The sequence below is a fragment of the Crinia signifera genome, chromosome 4, assembly GCF_055691185.1.
Source record: "Crinia signifera chromosome 4, ASM5569118v1, whole genome shotgun sequence".
NCBI classification, from domain to species: Eukaryota; Metazoa; Chordata; class Amphibia; order Anura; family Myobatrachidae; genus Crinia; species Crinia signifera.
In genome coordinates, this window is record NC_139220.1 from 113,215,811 (window position 1) to 113,241,707 (window position 25,897).

The 25,897-nt window shown below is 45.2% G+C and overlaps 1 protein-coding gene across 1 annotated transcript in view; it reads left to right on the forward strand.

Moving 5' to 3' along the window:
- Positions 1–25,897, forward strand: part of LOC146074317 (stabilin-2-like) — a 227,452-nt gene that overhangs the window by 11,937 nt on the left and 189,618 nt on the right. The window contains exons 4-6 of the mRNA XM_083182260.1: positions 19,822–19,907; positions 21,149–21,218; positions 25,752–25,847. Of these exons, the coding sequence (XP_083038386.1) occupies positions 19,822–19,907; positions 21,149–21,218; positions 25,752–25,847 (252 nt within the window). The remainder of the gene's footprint in view (positions 1–19,821; positions 19,908–21,148; positions 21,219–25,751; positions 25,848–25,897) is intronic.

The window sequence follows — 25,897 nt, forward strand, 5'->3', positions numbered from 1 at the left end:
CCAGTGATCCATTGAATAAATCCAGACAGCAGAAGAGCAAAACAGACAAATCAGTAGTAACAGCATAATAATCAGATCAAGCAGAATGTTTAAGTTCACCAGGCGATGTCAAGTGTCAGAGGGCGAGATTTACTAAAGGGAAAATGCCGTAAACCCCCCGTTTTACGGCATTTTCCTATGTATCAATCCCCGTCCGCTCCGTTATCGCAAGGCTGGGTATTGCCACCCCCTGGGTGGCGATACCCTATAAAAGACTATGGGCTTCTTTCGCCTCACGCCGTACGACGTCTGCGCGCCCCCCCCCTCCCATCCTCCAAAATCTCCTCCTCCCCCTGGTGTGACAGCCGGGAGGACATCCGGCTTCAGGGGGGAGGAGGAGACGCAGGGGGACGCTGCCAGCCGCTGGGAGGTGACGGAGACCCCCGCAGCCCACATTACAGGTATCACGGGGGTCTCCGTCACCGCAACCCGATGCTGGCAGCATATGTTAGTACATATGCGGCAGCATCGCGGCGGCTGCAGTGCGAAGGGCGGCGATGTATGTTAATACATCCCGCCCAGAGAGTGATGATAAGGAATTACATTCAAACAGCACTTTATCACTTCACCGAGCTTAATAAATCTGCCCCTCAGTCACATATACTGTACTTGAAACACAATAACAGGATATGGAGAATTTAGCAATGAAAAAGAGAGTAACAGTTGGATTAGGGACCCGAAACAAGTGATTTAGGAATTTTTACACTATGATTGCAAACTTGCACTAAATGCTCTGCTTTTGATAGTTATCGGGTTTAAACCGAAATGGCCCATATGTTGAGGCAACAATCTTTCCCTCCCCACCTCCCCAGTGACATCTGCCACAGCCACTCCAGATAGGACATCCCCCGGACATGTATGGATGGGGATTGGCACTACAAGCTCCAGGTCAATGAGTATTAGTGAATTGATTTTTATCATATATGGTGGAGGCTGGCAATATAATTGCCAGCCCCTGCAAAGATGTGGCAGGCTACAACTCTATACAACATGGTCCATTCCTAGTATGCCGCCTAATTTCCGGAAAACAGAGTCTCCTTATGGTAAGGAAGTTGGAATGTAGTTACCGCAATGGTAGTCCAAAAGTGGATTACTCCTTTTTGGATTGCATGTCAGCAGTGTCCATCAATTGGTATTAGGGAGATATGACTCCAGATTTTCATATAAGCGGTTTCCTTAAGGATGATATAACACTCCGGTGGCGGCTGGTCTGGATCCTGGGTTGGCAGAATGATGACAGATGGATGGGTAGCTGGATGGGTAGCTGGTGCAGTGGTGGCTGACGAGTTTCGCTGCATCAAAGTACAGCTTTATCAAAGGATCCTTCATCCTTTGATAAAGCTGCACTTTGATGCAGCGAAACGGATCAGCCACCAATGCACCAGCTACCCATCCAGCTACCCATCCATCTGTCATCATTCTGCCAACCCAGGATCCAGACCAGCCGCCACCGGAGTGTTATATCATCCTTAAGGAAACCGCTTATATGAAAATCTGGAGTCATATCTCCCTAATACCAATTGATGGACACTGCTGACCTGCAATCCAAAAAGGAGTAACCCACTTTTGGACTACCATTGCGGTAACTATATTCCAACTTCCTTACCATAAGGAGACTCTGTTTTCAGGAAATTAGGCGGCATACTAGGAATGGACCCTGTTGTAGACAGTTGTTTATGAGGTGCTGGTGCAAATATTTTAAAAACTGTATGTGCACTTTATATGTTAAATTGTGAAATTTTATCATTGTCTAGCGCTACTATTTTTGTGTATTTTTTGTTCTTTCCTTAAAGGGACCCTCAATCCATTTTGTTAGTAGCAGCTTCACAATACAAACCACTACAGCGCCCATTGGGGTTGTTTTTACAGCCATCTTTGTACATCTCTATACAGCACAGCAGGGCAGCGCGGTAGCAGAAAACTTCCTCCTCCTCCAGGCTACAGCCAGCACTTGGCTAGGATGATGACGCTGCTGCAGCCAGGGAGGAGGGAGTAAGTCTGTGTAGCATTGGCAGGGGACTGGGAGGAGTCTTCCTTATTTCTGGGCCAGGGAGAAGTGAGTCACTGTGATGTTCATGACGTCATCGGTTTGGCGGCGGCAGGGACCGGGTGAGCAGGGCAGGCAGGCACCGGGCAGGGCAGCCCCCGACACACGGTGCCCGCTGCTCTTAGTGTGTGAATTATTGATTGCAGGACTCCAGCTCATTTTTGGAGGGGGGCGGCGCCCTGCTCCCCATCAGTGCCCGGAGCATCTGCTCCGCCCTCCCTACGCCTCTGGCTACTGCTACTGACATTGTTAAGAGAATATAGAAAACATATTTCAATAGGTTTAGTAACAATTCCTCTCACCTGCATGTAATGATGGCTGAGATCTGGCCCCTACCAACTTTTCCTCTTCTTTCTGAGAATGAAGTCTGGCACGGCCATTGTTTCTGCTGTCCTGTCCTTATCGTATTGTGCTAGAGACCAACTCTGAAAACATCAGTGGCAATCAGTTCCTTCCTGTGCCTGGAGAGTGGCTGATTAGCTAGCAAACCTGTTCTGGAAGTGATGACAAACTTGATTCATCTGTGTTATCTGTGTTTTTACATGAGATAGAACATTTCAAACTTAGTGACCTGCTGAAAGGAGCTTAATTGTAAGTGGATTGCTTTGACACAGACACTGCTGTATAATCTCTTCAGTTTCCTGTATGTACTTGAATGGACTTTGTATAAAATATCATCACTTGATACACATAAAATGTAGGGGGTTTGTCAGAGCTGATCGCTGCTGTGCGCAATTGCTGCTGCCTGTGATCAGATAAAAAATTCTGAGGAAACCACCTCAATATTGAGAGCAAAGAAACGTGTCAAGACCCCAGGGGTGTTCATTTTTTTTCAAACACCCCCCCCCCCCCTCATAAACGCTGAGCAACCATTTCAAATTGGATTCTGCAGTTGGCAATCCCATCAACCATACCTTACCATCAGCTTTGACAGCCGTTACAAGCATTGCATGCAGCACACATGCTGGTCTCTGTGCCTCACCTTTGAGCAAGTTAGTCAGCTCCAGACGGGGGAACTTTGCGGACACTACCACAGGACTCACTTGCGGGATCCAGGGCTTCAGCCTCTCCCAGTATCCGGATCTGGAGGGACTCTGCACCTTGGACTTATTTCTGTGACCGCAGTTTGCATTGAGCGTTTTTATCATATGCTTTTACCATCATCCAAATTGTAAGTGCACAACTATATTAAACCTACCTGTTTTTAAAGTTACGCACTATTATTCTTTCATTGTGTCATTACATATACCTGCCACCACTGAGAGGACGTGGTTAGCAAAGGATTTAAACTTTGGAAAACCTATCCTACATGGGATCATCATTGGTGACATTACCTTTGATTTCTTTGTGACATTCCACACGGATTTCTTTTCTGGGAACACCATTAGCGCTAATTTAATAGTTTTAATTTGTCTTTGTGATCAGATAGCCACTGCCCTGCCAGAGTGTAATCCTGCCCTGTCCACAAATAGCTCGTAAAATATCCCCAATAGATTGTCCAGCTGCAAATCCATTTGCAATTCACTCACCATCGAATGATTTTCTCAGTCTCGACAAGTGTGTGTAAATCTGACCTTTCCACAACTCTGCAACAGATACAGGCTGAATGAGGCCAGAGCTGCCATCACAGACGCTTCCTAAAAACACCTGGGCATACAGTACCTGTGTTTTTCCTAACACTCCCCAAAAAATGTCCGGTTACCACCCCAAAGCAAAGGCTTCCTGTCAATCAAACTGCGGCTGGGTTGAGAATAAAGGTAGCTGATTCTTGACGCTGTGTGCCTAGCGCACGCGTGGTGTGGCCTGGGTGCATGCGGTCATTTAATCATTTATCAGCTTGCAAATTCGCACAGCAGCGATCAGGTCTGAATAACCCCCTTATTTAGAAGGGGCCACAATTTCTAGCATATGTTTCATTATATAACACAGATCTATGAGATTCCATAATTGCACTATACTTTGTGAGAAACAAATCTAGAAATAAATGAGGTGTTAATTAGACCAGAATCCTGACAAATTAAACATAAAGTATATAATATAATAGTGTGTGCTGCTTGTATTCTACAGTATGTCCAGAAACACTACACAAAACGGAAACTGAAAGGGAATGTGCGTCCACACTCTGACCAATCAGTGCATCCCCATTCATTTCTATGTAGAGTGACCAGGAGTGACCTGTCATTGCTCAGCATGTAGCGAGTCCACTGCTGGGATATTGACTGCGGCTTTAACCCCTTCCTGACACAGCCAGTTTTTGCCTTCCTGACAGAGCCCTTTTTTTCAAATCTGACATGTATCACTTAAGTGGGGATAACTTTTTTTTGCTTTTACTTATCCCAGTGATTTTGAGATTGTTTTCTCGTGACACATTGTACTTCAAATTAGTGGTAAATTTGGGTCGATACAGTCTGTGTTTTTTTGTGAAAAATACCAATATGTCGTAAAAAAATGGAAAATTTAGCAATTTGCAAAATGTTAAATTTTCTGCTTGTGAGACAAATAATCATACCACTCAAAATAGTTAATAACTAACATAGACCATATGTCTACTTTATGTTTCCATCATTATTTCAACTTCCTTTTAATTTTTTGGGACACTAGGAGGCTTACAATATGAATAGCAAATTCTCAAATTTTCAAGAAAATTTCAAACACTGATTTTTTTAGGGACCAGTTCAGTTCTGATGTGACTTTGAGGGACTTGTATGTGAGACACCCCCATAAATGATGCCATTTCAAAAACTGCACCCCTCACAGTATTCAAAACAGCATTTTGGAAGTTTGTTAACCCTTTAGGTGTTTCACAGGAATTAAAACAAAGTGTAGGTGAAATTTCAAAATTTCATTTTTTTTGCAGATTTGCAATTTTAATACATTTTTCTAAGGAACACAGTAGATTTTACTAGAGAAATGTGACTAAAAATTGATTCCCCCAATTCTTTTGTTTTCATAAATATCCTATATGTGGCCCTAGTGTGCACGTTGACCAAACCACAGGCTTCATAATAGAAGGAGCACCTACTTGATTTTGGAGCCTCCTTTTTATGAGATTATTTTTTAGGCACCATGTAGGTTTCTAGGCACCATAAGATGCTAAAATTTAGGAACCCCCCCACAAGTGACCCCATTTTGCAAACTACACCCCTCAGGGAATTCATCTAGGGGTATAGTGTACATTTCAAACCCCCAGGGGTTTCACCAATTGTGGTACAACTGGGCAGTGAAAATGAAAAATTAAATTTTTTACACAAAAATGCAGTTCTGGCTCAAAATTTTTCATTTTCACAAGGAATGAAGGAGACAAAGCACCCCAAAATCTGTGCCCCAATTTCTCCCGAGTACGGCAATGCCTCACATGTGACCAAAAAATACCATTTGGGTGCATGGCAGGACTCAGAAGGGAAGGAGTGATTTTTGGATTTTGCAGCTCAGATTCTGGTGGAAATGTCGCAATAGCAAGACCCCCCAAGCACCAATACAGTGGAACCCCCCCACAAGTGACCCCATTTTGCAAACTACACCCCTCAGGGAATTCATCTAGGGGTATAGTGTACATTTCAAACCCCCAGGGGTTTCACCAATTTTGATTCAACTGGGCAGTGAAAATGAAAAATTACATTTTTTTACACAAAAATGCAGTTCTGGCTCAAAATTTTTCATTTTCAGAAGGTATGAAGGAGAAAAAGCACCCCAATATCTGTGCCCCAATTTCTCCCGAGTACGGCAATGCCTCACATGTGACCAAAAAATACCATTTGGGTGCATGGCAGGACTCAGAAGGGAAGGAGTGATTTTTGGATTTTGCAGCTCAGATTCTGGTGGAATGTTGGTGGGTGCTATGTCGCATTAGCAAGACCCCCCAAGCACCAATACAGTGGAACCCCCCCACAAGTGACCCCATTTTGCAAACTACACCCCTCAGGGAATTCATCTAGGGGTATAGTGTACATTTCAAACCCCCAGGGGTTTCACCAATTTTGATACAACTGGGCAGTGAAAATGAAAAATTAATTTTTTTACACAAAAATGCAGTTCTGGCTCAAAATTTTTCATTTTCAGAAGGTATGAAGGAGAAAAAGCACCCCAAAATCTGTGCCCCAATTTCTCCCGAGTACGGCAATGCCTCATGTGTGACCAAATAGTGGCAGGACTCAGAAGGGAAGGAGTGATATTTGGATTTTGCAGCACAGATTCTGGTGGAATGTTGGTGGGTGCTATGTCGCATTAGCAAGACCCCCAAAGCACCAATACAGTGGAACCCCCCCACAAGTGACCCCATTTTGCAAACTACACCCCTCAGGGAATTCAACTAGGGGTATAGTGTACATTTCAAACCCCCAGGGGTTTCACCAATTTTGATACAACTGGGCAGTGAAAATGAAAAATTACATTTTTTTACACAAAAATGCAGTTCTGGCTCAAAATTTTTCATTTTCAGAAGGTATGAAGGAGAAAAAGCACCCCAAAATCTGTGCCCCAATTTCTCCCGAGTATGGCAATGCCTCATATGTGACCAAAAAATACCAGTTGGGTGCATGGCAGGACTCAGAAGGGAAGGAGTGATATTTGGATTTTGCAGCACAGATTCTGGTGGAATGTTGGTGGGTGCTATGTCGCATTAGCAAGACCCCCAAAGCACCAATACAGTGGAACCCCCCACAAGTGACCCCATTTTGCAAACTACACCCCTCAGGGAATTCATCTAGGGGTATAGTGTACATTTCAAACCCCCAGGGGTTTCACCAATTTTGATACAACTGGGCAGTGAAAATGAAAAATTACATTTTTTTACACAAAAATGCAGTTCTGGCTCAAAATTTTTCATTTTCAGAAGGTATGAAGGAGAAAAAGCACCCCAAAATCTGTGCCCCAATTTCTCCCGAGTATGGCAATGCCTCATATGTGACCAAAAAATACCAGTTGGGTGCATGGCAGGACTCAGAAGGGAAGGAGTGATTTTTGGATTTTGCAGCTCAGATTCTGGTGGAATGAATGGTGGGTGCTATGTGGCATTAGCAAGACCCCCGAAGCACGGTGAAATGATGAACCTAATAATCCATAGATGTGTGGTATATTTTAAAACACTCCTTTATACATAGGCCGGGTTTGTCGGGGCAAGTTTCACAGTGGAAAATAGTTTCCTTTCTTATTCCCTTTTTATAGCAAACTTTGCACCTTTTTTGTGTCCTGCCCTTTCTTGCAGTGGAGGGGATTTCGTTAGGAAAATGCTGCCCTGGTACAATACGGGGGCCAGTACTAGAAGTACTGGGGCCCTCTGCCTGCTGGTTCCCAAATATTAGGCCCTTTATGACTTCCTCTTGAAAGTGCATAAATGTCCCCCTCTGGCTGGTAGAACGGAATAGCACGTAAGCGTTATACAGTGCCATCTGGATGATATACACGGCCAGCTTCTTGTACCAGATTTTTGTTTTCCGCAGGGCACTGTACGGCTTCAGTCCCTGATCTGAAAGATCCACTCCGCCCATGTACCTATTGTAATCTAGGATACAATTAGGTTTTGAGGTGTGGGTACTGGTACCTCGTACAGGGATGGAGGTGGTACTGTCTCCATGAATTGTTGTCAGTATAAGGACATCCCTCTTGTCCTTATATTTGACCAACAACATATTTTCGGTGCATATGTGACAGTGCCCCTGTAACAGTGTGATGCAAGATGGCGTACCTGATTCTGGACTTGACGGCTTCGGCAGCTTCGGATCTCTTCTCTGGAAGAATTTGTGGCAGGGAATGGCACAACCCAAGGAGACCCACAAAAGCAATACCTCTAACAGTTAGCAGCGACAGTAATTTATTTTACTAAAAACACACTCATTGGTCGCTGTAAAGTTTCAATAGCAAATAACAATAAGAAATACTCAGCATAATAACATTCACCATAAAGCATCAAATAAAACAACAATCACTCAGTATGCTAACCTCAAATAGTCTATGGCGGTTCTAACTGACATCCGCCAGGTGATGCTTCTTATTTCTATCTATCTTCACTCTCTAATCGGCAATCAATTTCAACACTTCACAGAACTTAATGCAAATTATTAGCAATAAACAATATACTCTGTCACGGATAACCAGTCACTGCTCAAACAATGGTCCCTCGTCGACAGGTCCTCACATGTATACAGTCCCTATAATAGTGTGCACACTAATGTAAAACAGTCCTCTGAACACATGGGCAGGCAGATTACCTTGGGGCAACCTCCTGTTGGTAGCTGCAAAACAGGCTGCAGACATAGCCTCAGTACATGGCTGGCTTTTACAGTGAGAGTCTCACAGGTGCTGTCCCCGCTCTGGCTCTAGGGGTCCCCTATTCTTGACAAGCAGCTAATGCTGTGGCTTGAAGCAACAACCCCTCTCTGTATGTGGGTTGTAAACAGGTGATATGGGATGACCCTCCTGGGTATTACAAGGGTGCACTGCAGATGCTGCCACAGGGAGACTGAATCAGTACCTTGGGTGTTGCTGGTTCCTCTGCTGGCTGGGTGCTCCAGTGTGCTCTCTCTCTCTCTCTCTCTCTCTGTCTGTCTTCCTGTTTCTTCTCACACTTGGGACAGCAGCCTTCTTCACCTTCCTCTTACACTCCTTTACTCTCTGACACTGGGTTCTGCAGCTCCACACTGATGCTGTATTTCACAGGGCTTTCTCTTCTCTCCTCTCTGCACACTTGTCTCTCTCACACTGCTGCTGGGATCACCTCTGACCTCCCAGCTTCCTGTCACACGTAGAGGGGAGCTGGGACACTAGCTTAGTCTGTTAACCCCTCATAGCCCTGCAGCTTCCACAAGCAAAGGAGGTTTTCTTCTGAACAGCTTTGACAATTAAAATCTCTTTGGGGGCACAAAAGTACACCAGTGGTGGACTGCCACACACCTCCCTGCTGGAAATTTGCCTGTCCGCAGGCAACTTAACCAGAGGCAATAAGTCCCGGACAAAGTCCTGTCAATAAACATGTCAATGGCAAACAAAACAATTGCAAACTGTTCTTCCTTACCTTTCACACAAATACACATGACAAATTACTCCCTATCACCTGATATCTAATGTGGGCTCCCCGGGTCAACCATCCCTCCGCCACAGGTCTCCCATCCCTCTGCGGTCCAGGTGCTTCATCGACGTCCATGGATGGCGCCCACTCTCACGGCATACGACCGGCACTTAAGCACGTCTCGCCTCTCGATCTTGCCTCTTGGATCGCAGAATCGCCTGCTGTATCTGGAAGGCAAATTCTTCCCCGGAGATGGTCGTGTACTCGCCGTCCTTTACAGGCTTCCCATTGATGAAACAGGTCTCTGCCTTTTCATCTCTCTCTGCTGTTTCTATCTTGGCCTTGGGTTCAGGCAACGGTATAGCTGGTTCCACTTCTGATGGCTCCACGGTCTCTGTCACGGCCATATGGACCACAATTTTGGGGTTTCTCTCCGGTTCAGCCATTCTGACATTTCTTGGCCCTAGGTTCGCCGCTCGGTAACCGGCATCATCCATCCTGGGCACATACTCCCGCGTCGGCTCTGGAAGTTGAGGCCTGGTCGCTTCTTGCCAGTTCTGATGGACTGCCTCACTCCGCACGACCGGTTTCTTGCTTGACCTCGTGATGTCAGGTTCTGGTGGGCGGGGCATCTGTCCTGGTCGAGGAGGGTTGGCATTAAATCGGTCACTCTCGCCATTTACTTCCCTCAGTTCAGCTCTACTTCCGCTGTGGCTGTACTCTTGCTGGTAGTACGGTTGGGGCTCTCTATGACTTGGATAGTGTGCTGGGGTGCGTCTGTTACGTAGCACCGGTGTTCCATTCGGTCCAGTCACGTTGGCGGCCTTGGTGCCTTTCTTCCCGCTTGTCAATTCAAATTCTACAGCCTCACCGTTGCTCAGGCTCCGGAAGCTGTTTTGGGGGTTGGCATGCTGGATGGCGGTATAGTGGACATACACGCTATGGCCAGTGTCTGCGCGCTTAATGAATCCATATCCGCGTGGCACATCAAACCACAGGACACGACCTGTGATCCTTCTTGGGCCGGTTCGCGGCCTATCAGTCATCTGCGTTACACCGGATGCTCTTGACGTGTTCTGGAACACTGCCGGTGGACCTCTTCTCCCGTGCCATCTCACAGTCTGTGGGCATACATCGGCTTGGTCACTGTGTAGTCGTTCCGACCTCCATTGGCGATTCTGTTGCCATCTATGCCTTCTGCCACCTTCACGTTGCTGTCTTTCCTTTTCATCCTCCGCCCATTCCTGACGCATCTCACGGATCATCCTAGTCATTTCGGTCATCGCTTCGATGATGGCCCCAATCGAGTTCTGATTGGCTTGGGCTGGTGGAGTGGCAGTTCTTCGCATCTCCAGCGGTTCTATGTACTGCGATCACCACATCTTGCCGTTCACAGGGGTCTTGTGCAATCCTGTTCGTAGACGCCAAGTGTGACAGTGCCCCTGTAACAGTGTGATGCAAGATGGCGTACCTGATTCTGGACTTGACGGCTTCGGCAGCTTCGGACCTCTTCTCTGGAAGAATTTGTGGCAGGGAATGGCACAACCCAAGGAGACCCACAAAAGCAATACCTCTAACAGTTAGCAGCGACAGTAATTTATTTTACTAAAAACACACTCATTGGTCGCTGTAAAGTTTCAATAGCAAATAACAATAAGAAATACTCAGCATAATAACATTCACCATAAAGCATCAAATATAACAACAATCACTCAGTATGCTAACCTCAAATAGTCTATGGCGGTTCTAACTGACATCCGCCAGGTGATGCTTCTTATTTCTATCTATCTTCACTCTCTAATCGGCAATCAATTTCAACACTTCACAGAACTTAATGCAAATTATTAGCAGTAAACAATATACTCTGTCACGGATAACCAGTCACTGCTCAAACAATGGTCCCTCGTCGACAGGTCCTCACATGTATACAGTCCCTATAATAGTGTGCACACTAATGTAAAACAGTCCTCTGAACACATGGGCAGGCAGATTACCTTGGGGCAACCTCCTGTTGGTAGCTGCAAAACAGGCTGCAGACATAGCCTCAGTACATGGCTGGCTTTTACAGTGAGAGTCTCACAGGTGCTGTCCCCGCTCTGGCTCTAGGGGTCCCCTATTCTTGACAAGCAGCTAATGCTGTGGCTTGAAGCAACAACCCCTCTCTGTATGTGGGTTGTAAACAGGTGATATGGGATGACCCTCCTGGGTATTACAAGGGTGCACTGCAGATGCTGCCACAGGGAGGCTGAATCAGTACCTTGGGTGTTGCTGGTTCCTCTGCTGGCTGGGTGCTCCAGTGTGCTCTCTCTCTCTCTCTCTCTCTCTCTGTCTTCCTGTTTCTTCTCACACTTGGGACAGCAGCCTTCTTCACCTTCCTCTTACACTCCTTTACTCTCTGACACTGGGTTCTGCAGCTCCACACTGATGCTGTATTTCACAGGGCTTTCTCTTCTCTCCTCTCTGCACACTTGTCTCTCTCACACTGCTGCTGGGATCACCTCTGACCTCCCAGCTTCCTGTCACACGTAGAGGGGAGCTGGGACACTAGCTTAGTCTGTTAACCCCTCATAGCCCTGCAGCTTCCACAAGCAAAGGAGGTTTTCTTCTGAACAGCTTTGACAATTAAAATCTCTTTGGGGGCACAAGAGTACACCAGTGGTGGACTGCCACACATATTCCCCTGCTTTCACCCCTTCTCATTACTTGGGCAATGTGCGTTTTTGGGAGGCCTCTTTGGTTCTTACGCACAGTACCGCAAGCTGCTGTACCTCTTGAACCAAGGGCCTTAAACAGGGGGATGCTAGTGTAAAAGTTATCCACATAGAGGTGATAACCTTTATCCAGGAAGGGGTGCACTAAATCCCAGACAATTTTTCCACTAACACCTACGAGGGAGGGGGGGCATTCTGGCGGTTCAATTCTTGAATCCTTCCCTTCATATACCCTAAACCTGTGGGTGTACCCTGAGGTGCTTTCACACAGCTTATACATTTTTATGCCATACCTTGCCCTCTTACTGGGAAGGTACTGGCGGAATTTAACCCTTCCTTTAAAATGTATAAGGGACTCGTCAATACAAATAAATTTTTCAGGGATGTACATCTCTGCAAATTTGGCACTGAAATGATCAATGACCGGCCTGACTTTGAATAGCCGGTCAAAGGTGGGATCATCTCTGGGTGGGCACAGTGTATTATCGGTGTAATGTAAAAATTTAAGGATTATCTCAAAACGAGCCCGAGTCATGGCCATACGGTAAAATGGGGTGCTGTACAGAACATCTGTACTCCAATATTGCCTAATTTCTGGCTTTTTTACTATGCCCATATGTAACACCAGACCCCAAAACGTCATCATCTCTACTGCATCTACAGGGGTCCACCTAGCAAATGATGACGTGGGGTTTTGAGCAATAAACTGCTGGGCATATAAATTACTTTGGTCCACCATTAAATTTATAAAATCATCAGAGAAAAATAATTTGAAAAAGTCAATTTCTCTGAGACCTGCTGAATCAAATTGGATTCCTGGGATGGCCAAAAACTCAGGAACCTGGGGCTCAAAATTGTCTGGTGGTGGGGTCCATACGGGATCAATCATTTGGGGGGGGGTCTCAGCTGCTCTACGGGGGCGTCTTTGAGGGGGTCCCTCATCAGCAGAGGAGGAAGAGGAGCTTAAGGCGAATCCTTCAAATTCCCCGCTTGCATCACTGGCTGTGTCAGAGTCAGAGTCAGAGGCAAGCATGGCATATGCCTCCTCCGCTGAATACATTCTTCTGGATGACTGGGATGACATTTGGGATGACATTTGGGATGCCATTTTTATTTTTGTGTTTCTGTAAGTGTAATGTTTCAACACGTGTATAGTGTAGGGGGGGTACAAACTTTATTTCAACACGGGGGGTATGTAGTGTGTAGTGTGTATGTAGTGCAGAAAAAAAAATACTTTATACAGGAATTTGATCCCAATAAAAAAAAAAAAAATTGAAGGGGGTAAAAAAAAAAAAAAAAAAGGTCCTGCGCCAAAAATTGAGCACAGATGTTGGTCAGTAACGTCCGTCACTGAACAGCGCTCAAAGGCAACAGGACACCCACAAAAACAACGTGGGTGTAAAAACAAAAAAAAACAATTTAAAAAAAACTGCAGAAAAAAAATGATATCAACCTGTGCCAAAAATGCTGTTCAGTGATTGTACGTCACTGATCAGCGGCCACAGGACACCCACAAAAGCAACGTGGGTGTAAAAACAATTTAAAAAAATTTCCACAGCACTCTCCAAAAAAAAAAAAAACAATTTAAAAAAACTGCAGAAAAAAAAATGATATCAACCCTGTGCCAAAAATGCTGTTCAGTGATTGTACGTCACTGATCAGCGCTCAGCGGCCACAGGACACCCACACAAGCAACGTGGGTGTAAAAACAAAACCCCACTGCACTCTCCAAAAAAAAACAACTGCAGATCAGTGATGCACCACTGATTAGCAGTGAGGGGCAGCAGACACACAACCTGACAGGGTATATATATATAAAAAAAAAACCTGGACCCCCAAAAAGTTGCTGATTAATTAATTTAAACTGACCAGCACAAAAGGGGGGGCAGCAGTCAGTTGCACACGCAGCACAACCTTTGGTGCAACTGACAGGTATATATATAAAAAAAAAAAACCTGGACCTCCAAAAAGTTGCTGATCAGTTAATTAATCAGCACAATCAGCACAAAAGGGGGGGGCAGCAGGGGGGGGGCAGCAGTCAGTTGCACAGGCAGCACAACCTTTGCTGCAACTGACAGGTATATATATAAAAAAAAAACCTCTGCACCCCCAAAAAGTTGCTGATCACCTCAGATATAGTGATCAGCACAAAAGGGGGTGCAGCAGACACAAAATATAGCACTCTCTATCACTCTCTATCACTCTCTATCACTCTCTGTCACTATCTGTCCCTATCTCTCACGATCTGTGACTCTATGACACTGCAGCAGCAGCACACACAGAAGTCACAAGATCCAGGAAGTATCCAGCTGCTGGCAGCACGCTACCAGCGGTGATCAGCGGTGATCAGGTAAGTTTCAGGCAAGGATCAGGTATGTATCACGACAGATTGGCACGGTGACCGCTCTGCACGCAATTCCAGACCGGAATGGCGTCTGCAGCGCAGTCACCGTTAGTTTAAATCACGCGCCTTGGCTGTGATTGGTCCGTGGGTCCCACGGACCAATCACAGCCTTGGGGGCAGGTGGGGTGAGGTGTCGTCGTCACCGATGACCCCCTCATGCCCCCTGACGCCCGGCGGTGATTGACACCTGTGTTACCGAGCGTCTGATTCGCCGGTAACACAGGAAAACGCTGTGAATGGCTGTTCACACTGAACAGCCAATCACAGCGATCGCCGACGAGGGGGCGGCATCGCAGCCCCCCCTGGGCATGCAGGGACATGTCTGCTGTCAGGGACAGCAGACATCGTCCCTCTGTAGACGCGGGGACATTTTAAAGTCATGACGTATATATACGTCATGTGTCGGGAAGTACATCCCGGCCATGACGTATATATACGTCAAATGTCGGGAAGGGGTTAAAGGCTGATTTGAAATTACAGTGGAGCTCCATGCATGCCAAATGCTGTTTTTTTGGACTGCAATTTTGATAACTGTTGTCTATCAGTATTTAATAGACCCAAAACTGACTGTTAGAATGTTTACCTCTTAGGGACTGCTTTTAGTAGTGAGGATACATTACTGGATAATAAAAAATTGTTACTAATAGTAACTAAACATTTATAGTATAGTATAGTTAGTATAGTAACTAAGGGCCTTATTCTGATCGGTGCGGCCCGATCAGAATATGCGGCCGCAACCGTGCAGGCGAATCCCCGCCTTCCATACGGATCGCCACCTGCCGTCCGTACGCGGATATGTGGCGATCCGCATGAAATTGGACGGGGATACGCCTCCTCCGTCTTGGGAGCAGCCCCTGCATTCGATGGTCGCTGAACATCGAATGCAGGGCCGCACGCTCCACCAGGTCCCGCAACACAAGACCACACGGACACTTGTCCGTGTGAAATCATGTATGGGGGCGGGCAGCTGACATCCGGCGATGTCAGATGCCCGCCCCGTACCCACGCGTCACGGCCTCATTACCATGCATACGCCCCGCGTTTGCATGGGAACGCCCATGAAACGCGGGGCGTATGCATAGGGTAATGAGGCTAAGTAGCCCCTCACGCCCCTCCACGCCCCCTGTGCGGCGTATAAAGAATCCGTGCGGCGAAATCGCCTGCACATGCGCAGAGTGACCTCTGCACATGCGCAGACGATCAACATCGGCGGTCCGTCCGCATGCGGGAATATCCGCACCGATCAGAATAATGCCCTAAGTTACTATTTGCCGCTATATTGGATCAAAAAGTATTCACGTGCAGCCACATAAGCTTTTAGGGCTATAGTTACAGTACTAGAAAAAACAAAAACTGTGGTGGAGCGCTAATAATTTGGCTAGTACAACAATATAATTCATATTTTTAATTATGTGTATAGCAGCAAGTGACTGTCACAATAAAATAAAGATGCTGAATAAAAAATAATTATAACTTAATAATTATTATTAAGGACAAATGAGGTTATATACTTAGTTGTCGGAGTCCCAAATGATGAATGGGTGCGGTCCCTGGTAAGTATCCAAGTTGAAGATCACATTCACAATGCGATCTGGGTGGAATATTACCTCCCAGGATCACATTGTAATATGCAATCCTATCAGCGGGATGTATCATCCCCCACACACAGGGACAGGTCTCTGAAAGGAGCACGTCCCTGTGATGTGCTCACGCTGTTGGCACTGACCGCCCGCCAAGCCCGCTGACCAAGCTGCCGCCATGGGAATAGGCTGCAATGGACCACCACCATCTCAGAATGGCGGTAGCCCAGGGATGCGAAGTGATGCTGCCTGATGTTGATACAGTTGCCTATGGGGGGATGCGGCCGGTGGCGGTGCAGGAGGGATCGCAGCAGGGGTGTACTGATATACTCAGGTGATACTTAATATTGGCGGCTAACTGGTGTTTTGTGGATTTAGCTGTAAATATTAAATGATAAATGGGCCCCTAAAACTTCTAGTAGAGGTGTTCCCTATAGCAGCCAATTGAATTACAGTAAAGGAAGACGTGATTGAAAACAGTTTTGAAACTGACAACTAGAATCTGTTTGGTTCCCATGGGCAACACTTAAGGTGCCCATACACGGTGCGTTTGCACCGTGCGATGCACCCTCCCGCGGGCATCTCATTGCACAGTACAAAAAGTATGTGCTGCACATACTTTTTGTATTGCCCTCGGATCGCATTGCATGCAAATCGCATGCGTTGCGATGCGATCCAACCCATAACAGGTAAGATCATTGCAGGTAGATGTAAGAAGCAGTGATAAGAGAGGAAGTGATAGAGTGCCTGGTACTTTATCACCGGCCAATCAGCTTCTGGGGGAAATTTTTTAAGATGTGTATTCTACTTCACGTGATGTTGCTATGAGAAATCAGATCCTGTCTACTATCTTCTAGAGCAGTGATTTTCAACCTTTTTACCTTGCGGCACACTAAATAAGATTTTAAAATTGCCAAGGCACACACCATGAGATCCCCACAGGGCAAAACACATTTGCCCCCACAGGAAAAAACCAAACCTATTGCCCCCCAAATAAAAAACAATCACACTGGTCCCAACAGGTAACACAAATAAAATACATTGGCCCTTTACATGAAAAGAAGAGTCCAGTAAATAACAGCTGAACTGGTGGTGGCTGTAAACTGGTTTGGGCATCTCTAGATCTGGAGGCACACTTGAGAACAGCTCAAGGCACACTAGTGTGCCACGGCACAGTGGTTGAAATACACTGTTCTAGAGGGTGCTAAATAAATAAGAAGTATATTCTGATAGGTTGCCCATAGCAACATCACATGTGAAGTAGAATACACATCTTAGTAAATTTCCCCCTCTAATGCTGCTTTCCCACTGCCTACACGGGTAATGACCCGTTTTTTTTAAACGGGTCTTTAAACGGGTAAGAGCCATAAAGACTCTTTCCCACTGCAGCTTTTAAACGGTAAATTACCGTTTAAAAGCTGTTTTTGTCACATTCACACTTACCCGTTTAAAAACCCGTTTAAGCAGTGTAAAGATAGGGGGGGGGGGGGGGGAATTAAAAAAAAAAAAAAACGGCGTGGGGTCCCCCCCACTGCCGTAACCAGCACCAGGCTGAAAGAGCCGGGGCTGGTAATAAAAAATCAGGAAACCCGACAAATAGGGGTTCCCTGATTTTTTACAACCAGCCCCAGGCTCCAGGTCCGGGGCTGGTTCCCAAAATACGGGGGACAAAATGACTAGGGGTCCCCCGTATTTTAAGAATCAGCCCCAGGCACAACCAGCCAGCAGGGTAATGCCACAGCCGGGGGACACTTATGATATAAGGTCCCGCGGCCAAAACATTAACCCTACCGACCAGTCAGCCTGGCCAGGGGCCCTGGGGGAGTGGGGACCCCCCCAATAAAGGGGTCCCCCCCTCCAGGACTTACCTGACCAGGCTGAAGCCTGGTGCTGTCCTCGATGCCCCTGGGCGGTGGGCATCGAGCTGATGGTATGGTGTAAAAAATTGAATAAAAACCATTGTCTTTTACTGGTGAACTATGAGTCCCAGCAAGCCTCCCCCGCAAGCTGGGACTTGGAGAACCACAAGTCCCAGCCTGCGGGGCATTAAAGGGCCCGCTGGGTCTTGTAGTTCCACAGTAAAAGAAAGAGTTAAATAAACACACTGACACACGTGAAAAATAAAAGTTTAATACATACATAACACATACATACTGATACTTACCTATCTTGAGCCCGTAGGTAGCCCTGGTCCTGATGTCCTGGTCCGTGTCGGCGTCTGTATCCATGTCGGCATCCCTGTCGGCGACGGCGTCGGCGGTCCGGAGTCCGAAGAAATCCATTTGGGAAGCTGTGGAAGGAAACCATACTCACCTGTCCCAGCGCGACGTAGTCCAGGTAAGGTCTTTGCAAAAAAAACAAACTGAACACCCGAACCAAGCGGACAGCTGAGACGCACGGTGTTTGTTTACATCGTGCGGCTCCGCCTCCCGAATGCCGCTATTGGCCGCCTTGCGGCCTAGCGGCCAATAGCGGCATTCGGGGGCGGAGCCGCACGATGTAAACACACCGTGCGGCTCTCTGCCTGTTCGCTTGGTTCGGGTGTCGGTTTGTTTTTTTTGCAAAGACCTTACCTGGACTACGTTGCGCTGGGACAGGTGAGTATGGTTTCCTTCCACAGCTTCCCAAATGGATTTCTTCGGACTCCGGACCGCCGACGCCGTCAGGGATGCCGACATGGATACAGACGCCGACACGGACCAGGACATCAGGACCAGGGCTACCTACGGGCTCAAGATAGGTAAGTATCAGTATGTATGTGTTATGTATGTATTAAACTTTTATTTTTCACGTGTGTCAGTGTGTTTATTTAACTCTTTCTTTTACTGTGGAACTACAAGACCCAGCGGGCCCTTTAATGCCCCGCAGGCTGGGACTTGTGGTTCTCCAAGTCCCAGCTTGCGGGGGAGGCTTGCTGGGACTCATAGTTCACCAGTAAAAGACAATGGTTTTTATTCTATTTTTTACACCATACCATCAGCTCGATGCCCACCGCCCAGGGGCATCGAGGACAGCACCAGGCTTCAGCCTGGTCAGGTAAGTCCTGGAGGGGGGGGACCCCTTTATTGGGGGGGTCCCCACTCCCCCAGGGCCCCTGGCCAGGCTGACTGGTCGGTAGGGTTAATACTTTGGCCGCGGGAACTTATATCATAAGTGTCCCCCGGCTGTGGCATTACCCTGCTGGCTGGTTGTGCCTGGGGCTGGTTCTTAAAATACGGGGGACCCCTAGTCATTTTGTCCCCCGTATTTTGGGAACCAGCCCCGGACCTGGAGCCTGGGGCTGGTTGTAAAAAATCAGGGAACCCCTATTTGTCGGGTTTCCTGATTTTTTTAATACCAGCCCCGGCTCCTTCAGCCTGGTGCTGGTTACAGCAGTGGGGGGGGACCCCATGCCGTTTTTTTTTTTAACGGGTAAAGGGCTACCCCTTTCCCACTGCCGAAAAAACGGCTCTTACACGGTAAAAACACTGCTTTTTACCCGGTTAACAAATACCGGTATTTGTTAACCGTGTAAAGCAACCTGGAGCTTTCCCACTGCAGCTCTAGCCGTTTAAAAAGGCTAAAAAAAATGGCATTTTACCGTGTAAAGCCTGCAGTGGGAAAGGGGTATTACTGTCCATTTTTATACACAGTCTGTAAGTTAGTAGTCAGGAGCTGATTGGCCGGTTAAAAAGTACCAGGCACTTTATCACTTCTCCTCCCTTATCACTGCTTCATACTGTACATCTACCCCACAAACTTTTAGACATTTTAGAATGCTATGTTTTCAGACACATTGCAATCTAACTAAAAACCCTTTATACATAAAAAGATTGCAGAACTACTGTAGTGTGTTGTATGATCATGTCCTGCTAATGAGCTTACCCCATAGCACATCATACAAACATTACACCAATCAAACATAGGCAGAACAAAAAAGTTGCACTTTCTGACCACACTTTTCTTTAGTCATGTGTGCACAAGGCTATACACACCGGTGTTTTTCTATTTCATGAATAAGAATAAATGTACTGAAGTCACTTATGATGTTTTCACAGAATGTCCTGGTGGTGCATCATCCCCATGTAACAAAAGAGGAACGTGCTCTGATGGGATGGCGGGAAATGGTACCTGCATTTGTCAGGTATGTGCTCTATAATATTGGATCTCGTTCATACCCCTTTCAAATGCCAGATTGTACCCGCGATTTGGACATGGGCCTGTCCCAGTCGAACTTGCATTTGCGCTGTTTGACCCAGCTTACTGCCAGGTCGCTGAAGTCATCCGGGGGGGATAGGAGGGTCAAGGGAGGCAACCCGGGTCCGAACCACGAATAACACTGCTATTATTCTGGGTCAGATTGTCAGGTTTTCCAGTACCCAAGATATTCAACATGGCCCTTTCACACCAAACACTAACTCAAGTCGACCCGGGACAAACCGGGATCGACCCTGGATATTTTCGCGGTATGAAAGGGGTATTAGTGATGCAGACAGCTGCATGCACACCTGGGATTTCATGTGCTGTGGACTTGCAAAAACATAATTATTATTGTATCATTCAATCCCATTGCCACCACCAGGATCACTTAATTTATCTCCCCATTCTGCCGGAAGGGTGCCCACCCATCAGGGGGTGCAGATGACCCAGAGAAAACGTGTGTCTCTCGCAGGAGCAGGCTAAGTTACTTTAATGTCTTAATGTCTTAATTTTCAGTTGACAAAAATCGACATAATAGCATCTCATTATACTACCGTACTCTGTAAAGGGATCCGGATGATAGGCTGACAGTGTCTAGATTGACAGTCAATAGTTCAACACCATATGGCTGATATGCATTCATTTGACATGGACAAAAGGTCAACACAAGTGAAGGATGACATGATAATGGTCGACACATGAAATGTCGACATGGTGTTTTCCCAATTTTTCTCATTTGTATAACTTTTTCATACTTTACCATCCACGTGGACTAGAACCGGGAATGATAAAGTGTGCTGAGCGCATTGCGGCACTGGGCCCGAAGCATGCTGAGTGAAGCGAGTATCGAGGATATGCGGTACACTAATTGTGAAAAACTCATGTCGATATTTTACTTGTGTCCATCTTTTTATGTTGACCTTGTGCATGTCAACCTTTTGTGGTCTACCTAGTCGCTACCGACCTAATAAAAGTCGACCCTATGATCCACAGCCCTCTGGGAATGACATGACCAAAAAAAATCTTATTTTCTATATATTTGATTATGTTGAGCATACAGATAATTTAACAACTTGATATAATAAAAAAAAAAATCCTGACCTCCGGCTCCCAAAGAGTTTCCATTGTCACACATTGGCTTATGTTACTTACAAACCTCGGCTAACTTTGTCCAGTTTTGTTTAGGAAGGATTTGCGGGAACGGCTTGTGAGAAGTGTGCGGATGACAACGTGTATGGTGCTGACTGCAGCTCAGGTATGTCCTATTATACCATCTGTAATACAGTACTGAATGTGACCTGCTGTAACTACTGAAAACAGATTTCACAACCAATCTCATGACATGTCTCATTTGCTTTAACAATCAATTGCTTTTCTGTTTAACTTTCTGTTCACATATTTTCCTACATTTCTTGCTATTTATTGTTAAATGTAGATATCTAATATCGCTGGACACATTCATTTATTGCTGCATTTCAAAATGTTATAATGAAGACATTGCATTTGCGATTGCTAAAAACTGCGATTTTATTGCAATCTAGACCATCGGTCGTGATGTCCCTCTGCGATTGCAGCCTTAAATTAACCTGACATAGGATTGAGTTTGCAGTTATCAGAATATTACCACAAGTGGCACTAGCTTTATGGAAAAAGAAGCTCCATTATCACTCATATATGACTAGAGTGCAATAAAAGTACTGTAGCTATAAAGTAAACAATCATAATGTAAACAGTTATAGCGTTGCCATTGTTGAAATTTTGATATGTAACATTCAGAATGTTAACAATTTTACAATATCAACATCCGAATGCTCACCTCACGTGGCGACGTTCTCAGAATGCAGACATGGTCACTGCGGGAGGGGAGATTAGTGGTTAGGGTGCATAAGCAGAGGGTTAGGTTTAGGTGCAAGTGCTACTCACCGGTGGAAACACCCAGGCAGGGCTGGTGCCACCACTAGGCAGCTTTAGGCATTTTTTGCAAACAAATGATGGAATCCAGATCATGATACAAAATATTTTTATTTCCAAAGCGGCAGATAACAGGTGTTAAAACCAGATTTAAAATCCAAAAAATAAAAAGAGTAAAAAGGGGGAAGCTGGGTACTAGTGATAAATCAGGGTGCCCTCCTATCCGGATGGAAGGGATCCCCCAAAACAAGGCTTAAGATGGGGTATGGGTAAAATCCGGAATCGGATAAGACACCGGAATGCCGGACTGGACATCAAACTCTGCATTCCGGAGCTTGTAGTATCCGGTCCGGGGGTGTCCTGTCCGGAGGTGCTCCATCTGATGAGGCTGCTCTCGCACCTGTCACCTGGGAGAGGAGAGGGGGGAGAATACAGCCTCACCGCATGGTCCGGGGGTGTAATAAAAACTGGAACGGTCCAGACCACACGGGGAGGCTGTAATCTCCCCTTCCCCATGTCCCTGGTGTGAGCAATCACAGGCATCCCCCCGGACAAGACACCCCCCGCATGGGACACCCCTCGGACCAGACACTATAAGCTCCGGAATGCAGAGTTTGATGTCTGGTCCGGCGTTCCGGTGTCTTATCCGGGTCCGGTTTTTACTTAGTCCCCTTAAGATGATATTTCGCCAGTTACCACAAGTGCCCCAAGCGTCCTCTCCTCCCACCAACGCGTTTCGGGCTTTCAGGTAGCCCTTTTTCAAGGTGATTTCTTGATGAACAGAGACTGGCAATTACCGGATAGTAAGGAACTGTCAGCTAGGCAGTTCCAAATGAGCATGAGAATCACTCCACAATCAATCTGCTGGGCTCTTGGTGTGAGTATCCTCCGGTCCCACTGTCTCCCTTCTGGCAATAGTGCAGTCCACCAACTTGTTTCTTCATCTACGAGGACTTTTTCAAGGTGTACTACTGGCTGCACCAAAGCTCCTTTTATACTACAGATAATTTCTGCGCCTCAGCAGGACTCCTAATTAGTGTAAGAACTACCAGTCCCATAGTCCTTTGCTTCAACGCAGACTTCCTGTTCCGCCGCGTCCTGGCATCCAGGGTTTCTACGGCAACCTCAGCCCCTGACGCAGCGGAGTGCTGAGTGCCGATACATCTTTTCCGGCCCGGCGTGTTCTAGCTTTGAAGGTGAATGTAACTTGTATGCCGCAACGTAATTTCCTGTCAAGCTCATTTGCAATTCAGTTGCTAGGTAACGCCTGCCGGACTTCTGTATGCCATCGGTGGTTCATTTCATATCAATCTATACATAAAAATTACCAAAGTTAAAAGAATTGTACATGTGATCACAAAAACCATTTGATTTCAAAGTCAGAATTGAGACCAGCGGGGATTAAAGTATTTAAATCAAAAATCATCTGCATCTCTGCCTTAGCTAATTGCTTAGCTAATCCCCGCTGTCTCCAATTCTCCTTGATTTGTCTTAAGCCACAAAAACAAATTATATCAGATGTACAGCAATTATATTTCACCCTAAAATGCTCCGATAGAGCATGGGTGGTGACACCTTTTCTTATATTTCTAAGGTGTTCACTGATATGAATTTTCAGTGGTCTGGACGTGCGTCCGATATACCACAGATTACACTTGCACCCAATAGCGTAAATAACATTACTACTATTGCACGTGACAAAGTCCCAAATCTTAAAGACTTTATGATTAATAGTCACTTCATTTATCTTAGAAGAGTCCCCTGGAATTCCCCTACAGCCCAAACATAACCCACATCTGAAAAAACCCTTTGATTTGACTGTTGTCATGGACTTCATTGGCGCGACAGCACTTCTAACTAAATCAGTCCTAATGGTAGGCGCTCTCTTGTAGATACAGTTGGGCCGATCTGGTAGGAGTTTTCCTATTATGGGGTCCTTTTGTAGTACCCCCCATGGTTTTTGAAGTGATTTTTCCAGTGTTCTGTATTGACTGCTGTACGTCGTGATGGATGCCCATTCAAACTTGGTTTTGTTGTCATTTTGTGCCTTACCACTTGGTCTTAATAATTTTGCCCTATCTATATCAGCTACTCTTGTGTTAATTGCTTTTAAATTATTCTCCTCATAACCTGATGATTTAAATTTGCTTTCCATCGCTCCGGCCTGATCATTGTATACATTGATGTTGGAAAAATGTCTTCTTAAACGCCCAGAGGGATGGTGAGTTCCTGGGGTCCCATACACGTGAGTTTATGAACATTATAAGGGGAGCTACATGTGTATTACCCTTGGGCACATGGAACCTTAAATCAGGCCCTACCCCGAAGAGACAAAGCTTTAGCCGCCAGACCCACCAAACAAAGGAAAACCCTGCTGGACTACCAGGAACAATTTGTCTGCATTTGAAAGATGTCGACATGGTGAATATGGATGTGGTCAATGTCAACATCCTTACGCTGTCATGACAAATGTCAGCAAAATAATTCCAAACTGTCAAGAGTGAACTGAGCCAGTTTGGACTCAATTGGCTAATTTATATAGCAAAATATTTGCTACATATATATATATATATATATATATATATATATATATATATATATATATATATGTATCCCCAATATTCCAACTCGCGCTAGAGCCTATTTCACAAAAAATGTTTTAGTTAGATTGCTAGCCTCTCTGAAGCACACAGGAGTCTCATTGAAGATATATATGTTTATTTTATTTGGATGAAGAATCATCATCCACGTTTTTTAGGTAAATTATTTTAAGTACGATTTAAAGGAGGCTGACAGGAATTCAGATACCTGCAACTTCATAGGCAAATTTCACCTACTCCAATTCAAAGGAGGCCGACAGGAATTTTAAGACCTGTTCCATTTTAGGCCACACTAATTGGCTTAATCCAAACCTACCAGCGAATATAAATTTATACTCCCATTATAGATTATTGTATTTCCCCTGATGAAGTCTCTGTGAGACGAAACGCGTTGGAATTGTCTACAAGCGTTTTTACCTGACTATCCTGTGAAGAATAATAAATAAACAAACCATTGGAAAAAGACCTCCTGTATTACTTCACTGGATACGGATTTTGCAAATTTGCATTTGGACTTTGTTATAGGCGCCATACCACTATTGAGTAAAAAAATAAAAAAATATATATATATATATATATATATATATATATATATATATATATATAACCATTAACAACAAAAACATAAAACGCAAACATGAGTTTCCCAACTATCATTATCAACTATTTTGATTTTGTTATTCAATATCTGACTTGGATTATATTATTATTAATTATTATTATCTGTATACAGCAGCATAGTATTGCTGATTGCTAATCTTATTCCAGAATGCTGGTTTCATTATTCAGTTAATCCATTAGATGTACAATTATTTAAGATGTTTGAATGAAAAGAAAATCATGTTAAATTTGTGTTCAACATTACTGTTGGTAGGTTGAAGGTTGCCTACAGTACCATTGGTTTTGATGTCAGTGAGGCTTAAAAAGTGATGTGACCCTCAGCTTATTGTGTGACTCTGCTATGTTTGATGATTTCAGCTCATTTTAACCCTTTGAGTGTCAACATCTCTGTGAGAGATGCGCAAAATATCCATAAAATAGGCCAGTGTCACTCACATTTGTTATATAAATGAAAATTAAAAAAGTTGTGTAAAAAAAGATCATATTTCCTATATATGTTGAATATTACAGGTCATTATGATTAATAAAAATGTTTACTTGGCAATTTTCACACCTATTTTTACAAATTCACTTGGCACTCAATGAGTTAAATGCAACCACATTTTGGGGAATTTAATTGGTGTCTAATGACCTTTGTCATTTATTTTCCATCACAGTTTGTGATTGTCTACATGGTGTTTGCAACAGTGGGATCAACAAAGATGGTATATGCTTGTGTTACTCTGGCTATGGTGGACTTAAGTGTGATCAACGTAAGTAGGATTTTATAGGCAATGGTCACTTAAAGGTATACTAATAAAAT